The sequence below is a fragment of the Myotis yumanensis genome, unplaced genomic scaffold, assembly GCF_028538775.1.
Source record: "Myotis yumanensis isolate MYYU_CA2020_CCGP unplaced genomic scaffold, mMyoYum1.0.hap1 SCAF_1, whole genome shotgun sequence".
Taxonomy (NCBI): Eukaryota; Metazoa; Chordata; class Mammalia; order Chiroptera; family Vespertilionidae; genus Myotis; species Myotis yumanensis.
Window position 1 is genome coordinate 37,408,508 of NW_027223752.1, and position 16,605 is coordinate 37,425,112.

The 16,605-nt window shown below is 40.4% G+C and overlaps 2 protein-coding genes and 1 non-coding gene across 4 annotated transcripts in view; 1 reads left to right on the forward strand and 2 right to left on the reverse strand.

Annotated features, from left to right (window-relative positions):
- Window positions 1-3,437: 3,437 nt before the first annotated feature.
- On the reverse strand, window positions 3,438-5,909 carry HSPA2 (heat shock protein family A (Hsp70) member 2). The gene has a single exon (XM_070418476.1). The coding sequence runs from the start codon at window positions 5,796-5,798 to the stop codon at window positions 3,891-3,893; it is 1,908 nt and encodes a 635-aa protein (XP_070274577.1). The 5' UTR covers window positions 5,799-5,909; the 3' UTR covers window positions 3,438-3,890.
- Window positions 5,910-9,330: 3,421 nt separating this feature from the next.
- Window positions 9,331-16,605, reverse strand: part of ZBTB1 (zinc finger and BTB domain containing 1) — a 31,492-nt gene continuing 24,217 nt past the window's right edge. The window contains exon 3 of one of the 2 annotated variants that reach the window (XM_070418509.1): window positions 9,331-13,526. In XM_070418509.1, the coding sequence (XP_070274610.1) occupies window positions 13,490-13,526 (37 nt within the window). In that variant the 3' untranslated portion in view covers window positions 9,331-13,489. The other variant, XM_070418499.1, reaches the window with a different exon arrangement.
- LOC139001494 (small nucleolar RNA SNORD2) lies at window positions 11,071-11,139 on the forward strand. Its single transcript, XR_011470059.1, has one exon. It is a non-coding gene; the product is annotated as a small nucleolar RNA SNORD2 (small nucleolar RNA).

A 16,605-nucleotide genomic window follows, 5' to 3' on the forward strand; every position in this document is an offset into this window, starting at 1 on the left:
TTTATACTATGAAAAAAGTAATAATGGACAGGTTTATAGTGTTATGAATCTACCTTAAAAAATTAACATGTTGCCGAAACCGGTTTGGCTCAGTGGATAGAGCGTTGGCCTGCAGACTGAAAGGTCCCAGGTTCGATTCCAGTCAAGGGCATGTACTTGGGTTGCAGGCACATCCCCAGTGGGAGATGTGCAGGAGGCAGCTGATTGATGTTTCTCTCTCATCGATGTTTCTAACTCTCTATCTCTCTCCTTTCCTCTCTGTGGAAAATCAATAAAATATATTTTTTTTAAAAATTAACATGTAAGGCATGACAATGACAGTATTTTAATTAGCAACTCCATTGTTAGTTGCTTATTTCCCCAATCTTGAATTCACAAACAACCTAATTACTTTGGAAAGTGGTGGAAGAAAGAGCCTATGGCTTCTTGATTTGTTCTAAAAGACATTTCTACATTAAATATCACCCTATTAAGTTTCAGAAATGCATATACCCATTCCAAGAGCTAAATCAAAATAAACACTGGGCTCTTTTTTCAAAGACTCATACTTTTTCTTCAAGGAATGAAATTCTGTATCTAATTTTAATGCTTAAGGATAGCCTTTCAAAAATAGCTTTCACATACCTATTTATTAATTTACAGAAGCAAGTGAATATTCTTGTTGTTCCTTCATATATATATGTATATATATATGCATATATATATATATACATATATATGTATTCCTTTAGCAATTGTCTAATATATGGATTTGAGATTCTTTAAAACTTCAATTGCAGTGTTCAAGCAAGAAGAAGATGCCACACAACACAATTTTTATAAACTGCATTCAATTTAAAGTAGGTGAAGGCCTTATTATGGGCCTACTATTTAAGCTTCATAAAAAGAAATCTTTTTATCTAGATAGCAAGGTTATATTCTCATTTAAGATTATATATAAAGAAATTCTCATTAAGTCTCCCTTGATTATATGATTCATCAAATATCCTATTATGCATGTTAAGTTTAAATATATAGTATTACTATCTCCTACTGTATAATTTTAATGAATTTCCATTATACATATCAAATTAATACTACTATAAAAATTTAAGAGTGAGCTTGTTTTGAAATTTCACACATCCCAAATACTGTAAACAACCTATTAAGTCTTAACAGGTGTCTAGTTTTGTTGCCTCAAAACAGGAACAACTATGTTAGACATTCTGATAAGAATTTAAGTGCCTATTCTGAGAAATGTATTTTTTAAAATATATTTTTATTGATTTCAGAGAGAAGGGAAGGGAGAGAGAGGTAGAAACATCAATGATGAGAGCTGCCTCCTGCATGCCCCTGACTGGGGATGAGCCTGCAACCCAGGCATGTGCCTTTGACCCGAGTGGAACCTGGGACTCTTCAGTCCACAGGCCAACACTCTATCCACTGAGCCAAACTGGCTAGGGCTGAGAAATGTATTTTTTAATCCCTTAGTATTCTATATGTATTGCATTTGCTTTAGTCATGACCACTAGTCTCTACCATAATACACTTCTTTAAAGTTCAAGTGATGCTTAATTAATTCTTAAACTGTAATTTAGCCTTATCCTAAAATCAAGTGCTTTTTCCATTGTCATTTGACTATGGCTGATCTAACATTTGCTAAGGAGTTCCCAGGAGTTACTGGGTTACTAGTTTCAGCTGACCCTGGAAACACTAAATGGCTGCTTTGGTGGCTTTATCTTAATAATACTGAGATCTAGATACATTTGAGAAGACAGGATTAAATTTAAAAAAAACACTCAAGAAGGCTAGGAGCTTTACAAATTACTTTTCAAAATTATTTTTCAAAATAATAAAAAATTAAGTATCTGCATAGATTGAAATTAGTGCTATGGGCAGTTACCAGAGGTCAGGCCACCGGATCAAAGAGACTACTAGTCATTTTTCTGATACTTTAGAAACTAATGTCTTCTAAAGTGAGGTCTAAAATGAGTCATACTAATACCAAATTGCACTCACAGAAAGACTCCATTATATTTTGACATTAGAGCAAGGGATAAACAATTATAACAAATCAAGAACTACTGGAAGTTTAACAGCATGGGTATTACCTTGGTAAAAAATTAATGCTAAAAGTCACTCTAAGGCTATTAATGACCTGTTCTCCTAGTAACAAGGTAGTTTGTCAAATATTTATGTGATATTATCTCTAGTCATTGAAATACCCTGCCTCCTTGCTAAAAACTTTCCACCAGCTTGACACCGGCATTGAAAAACCCCAAATTACCTTCAGCTTTTCAGTGTAAATGTTTTAAGTTTAATTTGAAGCAATTTCACAATTGCTTTTTTATCTTCCCCCCACCCAAATGAGACTTGCTTTGGAGGAGGGGGGGAGGGAGGGAGAAAAAGCAGATGTACATAGGAGTCAGCTCTTGTGTGAGGGTCATTATCAAAGCCCAATATTTTTAGGCTAATTGCTCCCTAGTTTTTATATTCAAAAATTAATCTCTCTGCATGAAAAAGAAGGGTCCACTACTATATTAAAAATATAGCTTCTATAATTCACTGTTATGAACAACATGAAGCAAATCTACATCACTTGGAAAGAGATATCAAAATGTCTATGTGTGGTGAAAACATTAGGTTAACTATGCATTTTCCAATCAGCTTTACAGAATTTCTCCCAAGTTCCCCTTGAAGAGAATAAATCAGAACAAAGCAGAAGTGTAATTTCAATGAAAAATAAACATGAACCCCCTTCTCCCAAGGATGTGAATTTTAAGGCCCAGGATAGTAGATCCCAAAGGGTTGCAATTTTCCTATCTGTAACAACCTCAAATCAGATAAGATATATAGGAAAATGGACAAGTTGTATATTAACAAAATACAGGGCTACCTTGCAGTTTGCCTTTAAAAGATCTATTCTAGTGATTTAAGGCAGATATGGAGAAAGCTTTATGATTCTTAAATCAGGAAAAAATACATATCTCCTCCTATCCCCCTAGAAATTATACCTGCTCAAAACATATCCTTATGGAATTTGCCTTAAGCTCAGAGGTTGAGCTGTTTCACTAGACAATTAAAACACAGAAAAGCAACTTGTTCCATACTAATTATCAGAAGACAACTCCTGCTCCAGCTTTTTTCAGTTTAAAGAATCATTACACTTAACCCCAGAATATAGCTCGTATTTTAACCGAATACTCAGGTGGATTTTCACTGGAACACTTAAGCCAAGCCTAAGGAGTCTGGGTACAGTGGAAGACCCCAGTTTGGTTTCTGTATTAAAAGAGGGGGAAAGGGAGTTTACCCAGATCTTCTCCCCTTAAGTTGTTGGTAATTAAAGCAGGAAACTCATTTGAGAATTAGACATGATTGAGTTAGATATATTTCATCTCATATTAAAGACCAACTTGAGTAAGAGTACCAAGAGAAAATTGAAAACTCCAAGACAGTAATTTTCAGATCAATTTCAGCTTTACTTTGAATTTGTATATATGCAATTGTGTGCAAAAATAATGTCTGTTCTTGACTTTACTGCAATGTTGACTTTCCTCTTGTAGTACATAAAAATAAACAATTCAAGCTTCTATGTATTTTATTGTTACTAAGCTTCCACAGAACATGTGTGCAAACTTAAGGTTTCCCATCTCAAACTAAGCTAACCAAAAATGCTCAAGTCAGCAAACAGCAAAATGCATTAAAGAGAAACCTCAAATAATCAAACTTTAGAACTAACTTTTTATAATTAAACTAAGTTGTTGCTCCTTTCCTTTCATATGCATACACTGGGCTAAAGACTTCCAAAAATAGATCTCATACTTGGCACAGGACATTTAAAAGAAGAAACAAAAACAGAGGAAAAAAAATTAGAGAAAGGAAAAGAGGTTTACGCTGACTGCAGTGCAAGCTTAGTCCACTTCTTCGATGGTGGGTCCCCCGGAGGCTCCAGACCCGCCGCCGCCAGGGCCGCCTTGGTAAAGTTTGCTGATGATGGGGTTGCACACTCTCTCCAGCTCTTTCTGCTTGTGTTCATACTCATCTTTCTCTGCCATCTGGTTTCGGTCGAGCCAGTTGATCACCTCCTGACACTTGTCGAGGATCTTGTTTTTGTCCTGCTCGTTGATCTTGCCCCTCAGTTTCTCGTCTTCCACCGTCTGCTTGATGTTGTAGGCATAGGACTCCACGGCGTTTTTGGCGGCGACACGGTCGCGATTGGCTTCATCTTCCGATTTGTACCGCTCCGCCTCCTGCACCATCCGGTCGATGTCGTCCTTGCTCAGACGACCCTTGTCGTTGGTGATGGTGATTTTGTTTTCCTTTCCCGTGCTCTTGTCGGCGGCGGTGACGTTGAGGATGCCGTTGGCGTCGATGTCGAAGGTGACCTCGATCTGGGGGACCCCGCGGGGCGCCGGGGGGATCCCGGTCAGGTCGAACTTGCCCAGCAGGTTATTGTCCTTGGTCATGGCCCGTTCGCCCTCGTACACCTGCACCAGCACGCTGCTCTGGTTGTCTGAGTAGGTGGTGAAGGTCTGCGTCTGCTTGGTGGGGATCGTGGTGTTCCTCTTGATGAGGGGGGTCATGACGCCGCCGGCCGTCTCGATGCCCAGCGACAGCGGGGTCACGTCGAGCAGCAGCAGGTCCTGCACGTTCTCCGACTTGTCTCCGATGAGGATGGCCGCCTGCACCGCGGCTCCGTAGGCCACCGCCTCGTCGGGGTTGATGCTCTTGTTCAGCTCCTTGCCGTTGAAGAAATCCTGCAGCAGCTTCTGGATCTTGGGGATGCGGGTGGAGCCGCCAACCAGCACAATCTCCTGGATCTGGCCCTTGTCCAGCTTGGCGTCGCGCAGCGCCTTCTCCACCGGCTCCAGGGTCCCGCGGAAGAGGTCGGCGTTGAGCTCCTCGAAGCGGGCGCGGGTGATGGACGTGTAGAAGTCCACGCCCTCGTACAGCGAGTCGATCTCGATGCTGGCCTGCGTGGACGAGCTCAGGGTGCGCTTGGCGCGCTCGCAGGCCGTGCGCAGCCGCCGCACCGCGCGCTTGTTGGGCCCGATGTCCTTCTTGTGCTTGCGCTTAAACTCCTCCGCCAGGTGGCTCACCATGCGGTTGTCGAAGTCCTCGCCGCCCAGGTGGGTGTCGCCGGCCGTGGACTTCACCTCGAAGATGCCGTCCTCGATGGTCAGGATGGACACGTCAAAGGTGCCGCCGCCCAGGTCGAAGATGAGCACGTTCTTCTCGCCGCCCGCGCAGCCCTTCTTGTCCAGGCCGTAGGCGATGGCCGCCGCCGTGGGCTCGTTGATGATGCGGAGCACGTTGAGGCCCGTGATGGTGCCCGCGTCCTTGGTGGCCTGGCGCTGCGAGTCGTTGAAATAGGCCGGCACGGTGATGACCGCGCTCTGCACCTTGCCGCCCAGGTACGCTTCGGCGATCTCCTTCATCTTGGTGAGGACCATGGAGGAGATCTCCTCCGGGAAGAAAGTCTTGATCTCGCCCTTGTACTCCACCTGCACTTTGGGCTTCCCTCCCTCGCTCACCACCCGGAACGGCCAGTGTTTCATGTCCGACTGCACCGTGGCGTCCTCGAACTTACGTCCGATCAGCCTCTTGGCGTCGAAAATGGTGTTGGTGGGGTTCATGGCCACCTGGTTCTTGGCGGCGTCGCCAATGAGGCGCTCGGTGTCGGTGAAGGCCACGTAGCTGGGGGTGGTGCGGTTGCCCTGGTCGTTGGCGATGATCTCCACCTTGCCGTGTTGGAAGACCCCCACGCACGAGTAGGTGGTCCCCAGGTCGATGCCGATAGCCGGGCCGCGGGCAGACATCCTGACAGAGAGAGGCGAGCGGCGTGAGGCGAGAACACCAGGGAGAGAAAACCCGCGGCGTCAACTAACGGTCGCCGTGCACCTGACCCCGGCCGTGCAGCAGCACCTCCCGCTCCGCGCCGCTCGGCTCCCGGCTCTTATAGCCGCCGCCCTGCCGCCCTGTGGGGAATCCCAGAGCCAATCGGCTCCCAGGACCGCCCGCCGAGGCTTGCCTTGGTCGGAGTGACCCGCCCGGGGCCCAACAGCTTTCAAGTGAGTGAGGGGCGGGACCGCGGCCCGCGCCAGGCGCCGAGGGGCGGCCGTTATGCAAATGAAGCCCCGCCCTTGTCTCCTAGCGGCCGGGTCCGCGGCTGCTCACGCGCTGCCCGACTGCTTGGGGGCGTTAGGCTCGCACACGCCCCCCCGCCCCCCGCGCCCCCAGGTGTGTGTGCGTTTTCTAGATCTTTGCCTTCCCTAAGGCAGGATTCGTCAACGTCCTTTGGATTGGCAGGGCACGCGGCCAATGGGCAGCGCGGGCTTCCAAGCGGGGCGGGGAAGGAACGGCTGGGGCGTGGTGGGAGCGGGGCGCGGAAGGGGACCGGGAGAGGGGAGTCACCTGGGCTGTTCGCCCAGTTTCTGGGCCCTCAGTGCAGTTCAGCGCCAAGTGACCCGACTACCCGAGCACTCGGGGACAGGGCAGTTCATTGGGTGGGCTGCACCGAGGAAATAGGGCTAGAACCTGCTTTTTTAAGGTTGACGTGGCCTCGGCGTGAAGGCGACTCCCCCTAAGCCGGAGGCGGAAAGGAAATAACCCTGGTGTGCTGGGATCGGGCTGCGGCCGCCCAGCATTTTACTGGGCCCTTGGCGTACCTCGCAGCGTCTCAGTAGGTGTGAGCGCTCCTGGCGGGCGAGCACAGCAGGAGCCCGGGCGGGAGCCCGAAAAGGCCGACCTTCCTCCCCACCCCCCCACTCCCGCGCCGCGCGCAATAGGCACTGGGGAGTGGCTGCAACTCGCCTCCCCAGCGTTTAAACTTTCTCTCCCTCGCTTTCCATTTTTCCTGCTGGCCCTGCCCCTTTAAGCTTCCTGATTTCGTCTCCCTGTTCTCTCCTCTGCTTTCTTTATTTTGGATTTCAAGGGCTTTATCAGCCACTTTGAGTTAATCATGGGATAAATCTATAATCAGACCCTCACGTTTGCTCCCTAAAATAACCCAGCCTCACTCCCAGCCCCCCACCCCCCCCCCCGCCCCATCCTCTCATCCCCAGCCGCCGCGCACGCGCTCGTGTTTGTGACCCGAGGCGTGTTTGTGACAGCTCGCCCGAGTGAGACTTTCTTTAGCTCACGTTACATTAGAGGCATAACCCCCCAGAGAAGGTAGGTGAAAAGAACAATTCGTTTTCTAAGAGGAGCCTGAGACTAGGTTGGAAGTCCTGCCTGGCACCCGGTGCCGGGGTAGAAGCTGACTCCGATAGATGGGCTCCTGAAGGAAACAGCAACAACATCGCTGGGCTAACACTTCGCATGGCGGGAGGAAGCTGTAGGCATTTCTTCAACAAGCTTTAAGGGGCACCTTCCATGTGACAGTAAGAAGACAAATGAGATTGTCTTTGTGAGGTTGAGAGTCTAATAAAGAGATAAACGTAATTGGAGAGAAGTGCTATGGGAACACAAAGGAGGGGCACATGCAGACGGGAAAGTGCCGGCGAGGGCTTCCCGGGAGAGATGACAGGCCGAGCTAGGCGCGGGAGTTGGCCAGCAAAGTGGGGAGGAAAGGCATTGTTTGCGTGGGTTGTAGTAGCTGGGGTAAGAGGAAAGCATCGTATCCTGGGGCAACTACAAATCTTATACAGACTAGTGGTCCTACAAGAGCGGGGATACAAGAAAGAAAGAGCGTCTTCAGGTGGACAGCATAGGTCCAAGGACTTTATCTGCCACGATTTCCACCCCCTGGGGCTATGGGAGGTGGGGAAAGAGGGTAGTAATGGATAGCCCATATCAAAGTTGTGTAAGACAGTGCTGGAGCAAAGTTTTTGTCTGGGAAACATAAGTAATCTGTGGCCTAGAAGTAATGTTGCTAGAACCCTATAAAGCAGCGGTTCTCAACCTGTGGGTCCCGACCCCTTTCGGGGCCGAACGACCCTTTCACAGGGGCCACCTAAGACCATCGGAAAATACATATATAATTACATATTGTTTTTGTGATTAATCACTATGCTTTAATTATGTTCAATGTGTAACAATGAAATTGGGGTCACTACAACATGAGGAACTGAATTAAAGGGTGGCGGCATTAGGAAGGTTGAGAACCACTGCAAAGCCTATCAATGAACATTTACCTTACTTTTACCTAGTTGTATATGTAATCTCCAACATTTAAAAACACGTTTCCTACTAATTTGTTCACCTCATTAGTTAAATAGTACTGGTTTTAACCACAATTCCCATCTCCTTTTCCATGGAAAAAAAATTAAAGAAAAATATGAACTAGGAAATCTTTTAAAGAAAATATTGGGAAGACAAATATAAAACCAAAAGTTTTCTACTGAAGTTGCCTTAAATTGTGAGTACATACCTCTTGATTTTATTCTTGCAAATTATTGTCTTTTATGTAGTTATTTAAAAAGGGGGGATTAGAGGGCTGGAGAACCATCCAAATATTTGTAGAACTAATATGATGTGATTTAGAAACAGACTCTCAGCTACAACTGAAAGCAGAACTGTAAGAAAAACAAATTCTTCAGATCTCTCACACATTTACCTCAGGCAACGCAAGATTGCAAAAAGCAAACATGCCAATTGGTATACACAAACACTAAAATTAAAACTTCAGGAGGGAGAGGTTCTTAGTAACTATGTACTATCTCTATGTACAGTATTACAAACAACTCTTGCAATCTAACGACCACATTCATCTATAACATGGCTTTGTAAAACCACAGTAGCAATTTATTTGTATTTTCATTAGCAATATATCTTTTTTCTGCTTTTTTTACCTAGTAAACATGTTTCACACTTTAGATGGCATCCTGAGCTTTCCCCAAAAAGACGCAGTATTTGCATTTGATCTTATATGAAACTAGAAGCCAGGTGCACAAAATTTGTGCACGGGGGGCGGGGCGGTGTCCCTCAACCGGCCTGCACCCTCTCCAATCTGGGACCCTTTGGGGGATGTCCGACTGCCTGTTTAGGCCTGATCCCATAGGTCTCACAATCTGGGACCGCAGGCTTCTAACTGCTCGCCTACCTGCCTGCCTGATTGCCCCTAACCACTCCCCTGCCAGCCTGATTACCCTCAACTGCCCTCCCCTACTGGCCTGATTGCCCCCAACTGCCTTCCCCTGCCTCGACCCGCCTCCTCCGCTGGGACCCTCCTCCTCCACAAGAGGTGGTGGAGATGCCGGGACAGGCTGCCTTTGCCCTGCGTAGAGCCTAGGGGTCCCCCAGGCCTCACCGTGTGGATCAGCTGCCGGGCCCTGCCTCTATGCATGTGGCCATCTTGTGACGAAGTCGTGCAAGGGTGTGACACCACCTAGGCTTTTATTATATAGGATAAACTTTTTTAGTCCTAGAACATTACCATACACTGAGCATCCTTGGAATTTTTACATTGTTCTATATTGGTATTGATTTTTTAAAAACTTGTTCTTTTTGATGATTGTGGCTCAGAATTCATTAAAAATATAGTCTATTAAAATTATCAACTTAGCAAATTTATGATCAAATAATCATCACAGCCAGCAACAGTGCAGCAAAACAGGTAAACTCTACTAGTGGGAATGTAAATTAGTACAATCTTTCTGGAAAGCAATGTGATAATATTTTTTCTTTACTTTAAATGCGATCATATCCTTTATTTAGCATTACCATGTGGGATTCATCCAGAAATAATAGAACATTCAGGTAGTATTATTTATGATAACAACATTAAAAAGGAAATGGCTTAAATATCTGACAATATGAAAATTATTACATCAATTATAGTATATCTATATGATGAATTATTATGTAGCCATAAAAATTGTTTACAAGAATTTTAATGACACAGAAAAATGTTTGTGACATAATTAAGTGGAAAATAAGATACAAGACTTTTGTAACTTCTTATCCCATGTGTAGGATAATCTTATGTATATGAAAAATGCATCAAAATTGGTTCTCTCTAGATGGTAGGATTATCAGTAATTTGTCTAAATACCCTTATGTTTTTACAATTCATTTTTGAAACTTGACTATTAACATTCACTCAAGACAAAGTTTACTAATCCTATTTACATAGAAATTACTACTGATTTTCACCAAATGAAATCTGTTTGGCAGATTATAAATATTATGTGTTTCAATGTATTTTTAAAATCTAAAGGCTGAGGTTCAACACAGTGTGGAAAAACCAAGAGTTTTAGTATATATCAAACCCTCTTTAATTAATCCTTAACAGCCAGAAAAGTACCTGGAACACAGTAGTGATTCACTAGTTCAATGTTTATTAAAAGTGACCAAAAAAACTGAATATTTTTCCTGTATAAGAGGAAGATTATCTGCCTACCTCTTATATTTCTGTACTCAAACTGCAAATATCAAAAGATGAAACAAAGTCACATCTAAAAATACTTGTACTAGAGATACAAAGATGAATAAAATAAGGTCTAAAACTTTGTACATGGATAGTCAGGCCTGCTCTAGGGAGACTAAGAATAAGTTTTTTCCCAAATTACTAGGGGAAAAATTTTATGGATTTTTCTGGCACCCTCTCAGTCCCTATCTACCCAGGTTCAACCTTCATAAAGCTTGTGGATTGATTTGAGGAGGTAATGTTGGCCTGAAGAAAAGGTGGAGTAAGTAGCAGCCTATAAGTTGAGGACCTATGAGCAAACTGATGTCAAACTAATTATTATATTTAAGACCTCTGTACATACTGTCATTTTGTAATTCTTGGAAGTATCCTGTCCCAATATGTTTATCCAATCACCTGTCATATAGGAAAAATTTCACTATTTGCTTATTTGAGTCTTGGAAAACTGTCTTTAAAAGTTACAATTAAATTATAGATACACAGTAGCCTGGGGTAGGACACTACCATGCCTGGCACTGCAGGCTATCAGAACCAAACCTAGAAAAAAGGTTTTTACAGGAGAGAAATCTGTGACCACAGCAGATTATAAATACTTACTTCAGTTTTGTAGAGGGCTAACTTGGAAAATAGACTCTTGTGGAATAGTCTGAAATCATCTGAAAGAAGTCAGACTTAATATGCCATTATTGGTGACACTTACTAAATTAAGTGAAATTAAAATGAACTGAAACTAAGACAATCGTCTTTGAGAACTGATCTGAAATGAAGAGAGTACTCATTGCTGATCACTTGAAACAAAATTAATAAGCTCTTTAACTGAAAAGAAACAAAATGAATTATAATGGTTAGGAAGTTATTTCTATAAATAAACTATGTTTGTTATTCTGAAAAACAAATTAACCAACCCTTTGAAAGAGCTAGATACTATGTCAGTGGATTCTTATAAATGTTTATTTTTGTATTATAAAGAAACCTAATTAATGTGTTGCCACCTGTGTTTGCTATGAATTAGTACTTTTGCAGTCATTGTGTATTAAAAAAACAGGATTTGGCAGTAATCATTTTAGTAATTCTCTTTGTGTACTTCTGAAGCTTCTCAGGACTACTATAATTAGCTACATCAGATAGTTTATTATTTTGGTATTAGAGAATGGAAGGAATTGATAACATTTCAGACAAATAATTTTTTAAAAGTCAGGTTGAAAAGTACAGTATAAATAAAAGTAATATACAAACAGTTTAACTTCTGAACATAGAGGAGGGAATTTTATTAGGTAAAAGCAATGGATTAGAAATGTAACAAAAATTCTCCATGTAACCCAATAAACTCCATTTTGTAGTAATATACAGAAAATAATCAAATTGTAGAATGCATTTAAATCACTTGTTATTCATTATATTCATATTTTAGTAGTCAAAATTTAAGCATATTCCTTTTGTGAATCTAATTCTACCAGTCAGTTAAAAATTACTGAATCTCTACTATATTGATCTGGAACCTTTAATTATTGATAATATTTTTTATCTTTTCTGTTTCCTACTTGTTATAAGTCTGTTGTTCTGTAGGCTTCCTCATGCTCCCAAAAGAGATTAACTCTAGTTTTGTTTTTTCAGAAACTAACAGTTTTCTAAACTTATTTGTTTTATTTTAAAGCAATTGAATTCATATGATTTTGAAATCTTTAGTGGACTTCTCTTCTCCCTTCTTGTGCTGGACCCACACATTGTAATTAACTTTTTCTGATTTTTTAATCTAATTATTAGAATGAATATTCAAGTTATCCTATCTTAGAGCTAGAGAGTTTAAATTACTTAACCTCTGCATATACTATTATGAATACTCTAAGTTAGATCTCTTTGTGCAACTCCTTATTAAAATATTTGAATAGGTATGAAAACATAATAAACATTTCTGAAAATATATGACATCTTAATATTGTACAATAAAATAATAACAATAATAATAATGAATTGGGTACACAGTTAACCAAAAGTAAAACTACAAGTATACTCACAATAAGAAAATAATATGGCTAGAAATGTATTTTTTTAAAAGTATTTGTAGCCAGGTTAAAATTTCACCAAACATTTCATTTCCCCACGAAAGGACTTTTAAAATATGTTAACCATTATTTTATTCAATACTTAGTTGAATTTTATCTTGAAATTTGAAAACTGAGAAACATTAATACTGAAAACAAGTGTTTAACAGAAACTCATTCTGTCCTATTAAGGCATATTGCTAAGTTCAAAAGAATATAATGCCTTAAGATACACTCTTTTTGGTTGTCTGTGAATTGTGAAAATCTACCACTATTGAAGAAATAATACCACTTCTGTTTTTTCCTTCAAGTTAACAGACTTAAAAGGGAGCTTCATTAATATTAATAATCAAGTTTGTATCATATATACAGTAAAAAAGGGTAAATGTTACATGACAGTAATAATGATATTATCTTTTCTTGTTAAAGTATTGTTCTTGCTTTTTTCCTCTGTACCCACATTTTTATTTACATTCTACATATTTTATGTATTTTTAATTGTTTAAAAGCATTTAATAATATGTAAACTCTGATTCAGATTAAGTTTAGAATTATATGTTTACACAGTTATGTGATTACTAGAGGCCTAATGCATGAAATTCGTGCAAGGGGCTCGGCCCTAGTGACCGTGGTGGCTGCCTCAGCCCTCGCAGCCCCAGCTTAATCCGGAAGGTCAAGGTCATCCAGAAGGTTGTTCGGCTGCCTGGTCTAATTAGCATATTATGCTTTTATTACTATAGAAAGATATTTACAGTAGCCTAGCAAGCCTTTTAGAAGGGACCCTGGAAGATAATCAGCATATAGTTTCATTTTAGTATAACTTTACCCATTGAAGTCTTATGAATATTCTATTTTTCTTTAGCAGATTTTCCACAGATACTAAGAGTCGCCGTGATTCAATTTTGTCACAACAAAGTGATTTCAAAGTGGTCTTTTCTGAGTTTTCTTGGATGCTTGTAACTGGAACATTTGGGGCTGATGAGGTTTGTCAGGAAGACAGAAAAGATGGTGTCACTTCAGATCTGATATTCCTGGGTCTGGATTTAAAGATTATCTGTTGAAGATTGATTCTTCCCCAGGTCCTCTCCAAATTCAGATCTCACTTCTCCAGAGGGTTAGAAGGCCCTATTTCACCACTGCCACACAGAAAAAGACAAAACTCAAGAAAGATAATATTACAAGTTGACTGCTCTGCAAGATACATGTCTTAGGTCAGAATTTTATGGCTTTTGGCATCAGACCAGCACACTATTAATAGAACAAAGAATGGAAACAAAAGCATAGTTCCTAGAACTTGAATTTATTTAATTTCTTCCCCAATGTAACTCATTATACCCTTCAAATATAAGGCGTTCTTATCACTCAAATAATTCTCCCAACTATAGGGACACTTTTTCACCCCTTGCATTATCTAAGCTAGAATGGGTAAAGCACATAAATATTGTAACATAAAGATAGGATGTCAGCCAGGTAGATGAAAGTAGGGAGGAAGGAAACAGTGTTTTCCTTCAAATAATTTTACAGTGTACTTTAACTTATTACTGGCAAATCTGTTTGAAATATAGACCTAACAAATTTAAAAGTAAAACATCAAGTTAACATGGTTTTCTCCAAATATTAAATACTGAATACCCTCTGTAAATGAAAATAAAGTACACACACACACACACACACACACACACACACACACAGATTTTTCCTTCAAATTCCTAAATTCACAGCTTCCCTAACCTGCCCCAGTGATTGTGGGTAAAATTATATTTTTTGCAACAACACTTTGCCTTAATTTTTTAACAAAGAAATTGTTTCTTAAAATACTTCCACCCCCCACCCCCACATCAGGGAACATATAAACATTTGAAAAAAAGATGACTTTCATAATCTGTATGCTCAGAATTATTTCATCTAAAAATGAATTCTGCTAATTCCCATTGGTATAAGCAATTGCTTTAAATAGAATAAAAACATAGTAACTTTTTAAAGTTTAACTTGGGGCTTCATAGGCTGTCTACCTAACTCTATTCCTTTCTCAAATAGGTGAGGATATAGAAATTTTCTCACATAAAATTAATATTCCTGACTCTGAAATGAAACCATGTCTTTTTTTTTTTTTTCGGTCATCCTTTGATTTCCTGTGATTTCTGACTTATTATAATGCCAATTATACATTGATGCATTCAATTCAGAGCCAAGCACTGAGTTATAATCTTCACAACCATCTTTTCCTGTTAACAAATGAGTATGATAATGAGAAATCATAATGGTTTCCTGCCCCCTAGTGATCTGTGGTGGATTTTGATAGAAAGGGTGAACAATTGTCACTAATGAATCTCAATGATTTGGTTTTCCTGAATATAAGGGAACAACTTAAATAGGACTTAAAGTTCTTAAAGCTAAAATCAAGTAAGCATGTACATATAAATATGTAGGTGGTATTAAATTGGTTTAAAATTAGCATGAATTTACAAGCTGCTACAGTCATTTAATTAATATTTACCAATACAAGTTCTAAATCCTTGCATTTTGCCTCTTGCTAGCATAGTTTCATAAGTAGCTAAATTTCATCTGGTTTTAGTGAGACTCTTCCCATGTTACCCAGTAAATATGTCCTTGAGTTTGATAGACCATGAAAAGTGGTAACCTAAATTATATAGACATTACCCATTCTTCTAATTTAAAAAATAAAATTTGGCAGATAGATCCTCGAAGCAGTAGATTTAACACAGAAGTAAAACCTATTGTATAGGCTGTAGAAATCTGGCAATAGATGCAGGACATTAAAATCAGTTTCAGTTGGGAGGAAACTCTGACTTAAACCATTAAATAACTGTTCATTTGTTTAAACTTTGCTTCTAGGTTAGGGTGGATATACAGCTGTTGTTCCCTGAAATTATCTTTCATTTCTTTTACAAGTAAGACTTGTTCAAGTTTACACTAGAAAGCCATAGTGTTTTTTTGCAAATTGAATTACAAATGGCTAGAAAAATTTTTTTACTTTTTATTGATTTTTTTCTTTTTTTAGAGAGGAAGGGAGAGATAGAAACATGGAAGAGTAACACCTACAGCCACAGGCTGCCTCCTGCACACCCCCTACTGGGGATCGAGGCTACAACCCAGGCATGTGCCTTGACCAGGAATCTAATTGTGGACCTCTTGGTGCTGGGTCAATGTTCAACCAGTGAGCCCCACCAGCTGGGCGAAAAGAACAACTTTTGTTTTTAGGCAAATTCTGATTGCTTTATAAACTTTAATCAAACCAATCACTATATGGTAATTAGGGATTTTGTCTTGTTTTTTTAGCCAAAGAAATGAAAAATTTCTTATCCACATCTTGTGTTAAGGCAAAAAGAGGAAACTGTTTATTCTGGGGTCCTGATTTTTCTTGGGAATGTTTTCAAATGATTTGAGTTATTCATCAGTTTCATAATCAGTAAAAGGAAATGAGCGTTGGTGGGGAAAATTAAAACATAAAGGTCAGGAATCAGGAAAAGAGAGGATAGTTCACAAATATAGAAATATGTAAGTTGAATTCAAATTAATTTTTAATTGAGCACCTACCATGGGTCCCAAAAGTGGCTGACAATACCACTGTTTTAAATTTAAATAAAGAAAATGGAAACATATCAGTATTTAGTCTTTATTTCTAAAACATCACCCTGAATGACCCATTCAAATAAGAAGTTTTGTTTTCAACTGATTCTTTTTACATTATTCAACATGTTCATTAGGTACCCACTGTTACCAGCTATGTTACCAGGCACCTCAGATGAGAGGTGATGAACAAGAAGCACAGTCTCATAGGAGCTTTATCACGTGTTCCTAGGCTGCAAAGGCCCTTCTTTGTACTTCTTGGTAGGTGGAGTATGTAACTTAGTGGTGAAATACAGGAATGTAGAAATCAGATAGGTCTAGGTTCAAATTCCAACACTCGTATCTAGTATTTAGTTTCTGTGTGGTCTCAGGAAAAAAGTCTCTCTGAACCTCAGTCCCCATCTGAAAAATTAGAATAATACTTACCTCATAAGGCTGTAAAGATTAGAATTACACATGTAAAGCATTTAGCAGCGTAGAAAGAGTGCTAACTAAATGGATGCGAGGATTACTAGTGAGAGCCTGGGATGGATGGATCATGGGTTTCCAAATCTGGCCTGCCACTTCAACTTCTTAACACCAAATATAACTCTACTTCAGTTCCCTGGCATTCATCTGTCACCC

Coding starts and splice junctions, on each gene's coding strand:
- HSPA2 (XM_070418476.1), bottom strand. CDS start 5,798: ATGTCTGCCCGCGGCCCGGCTATCGGCATCGACCTGGGGACCACCTAC.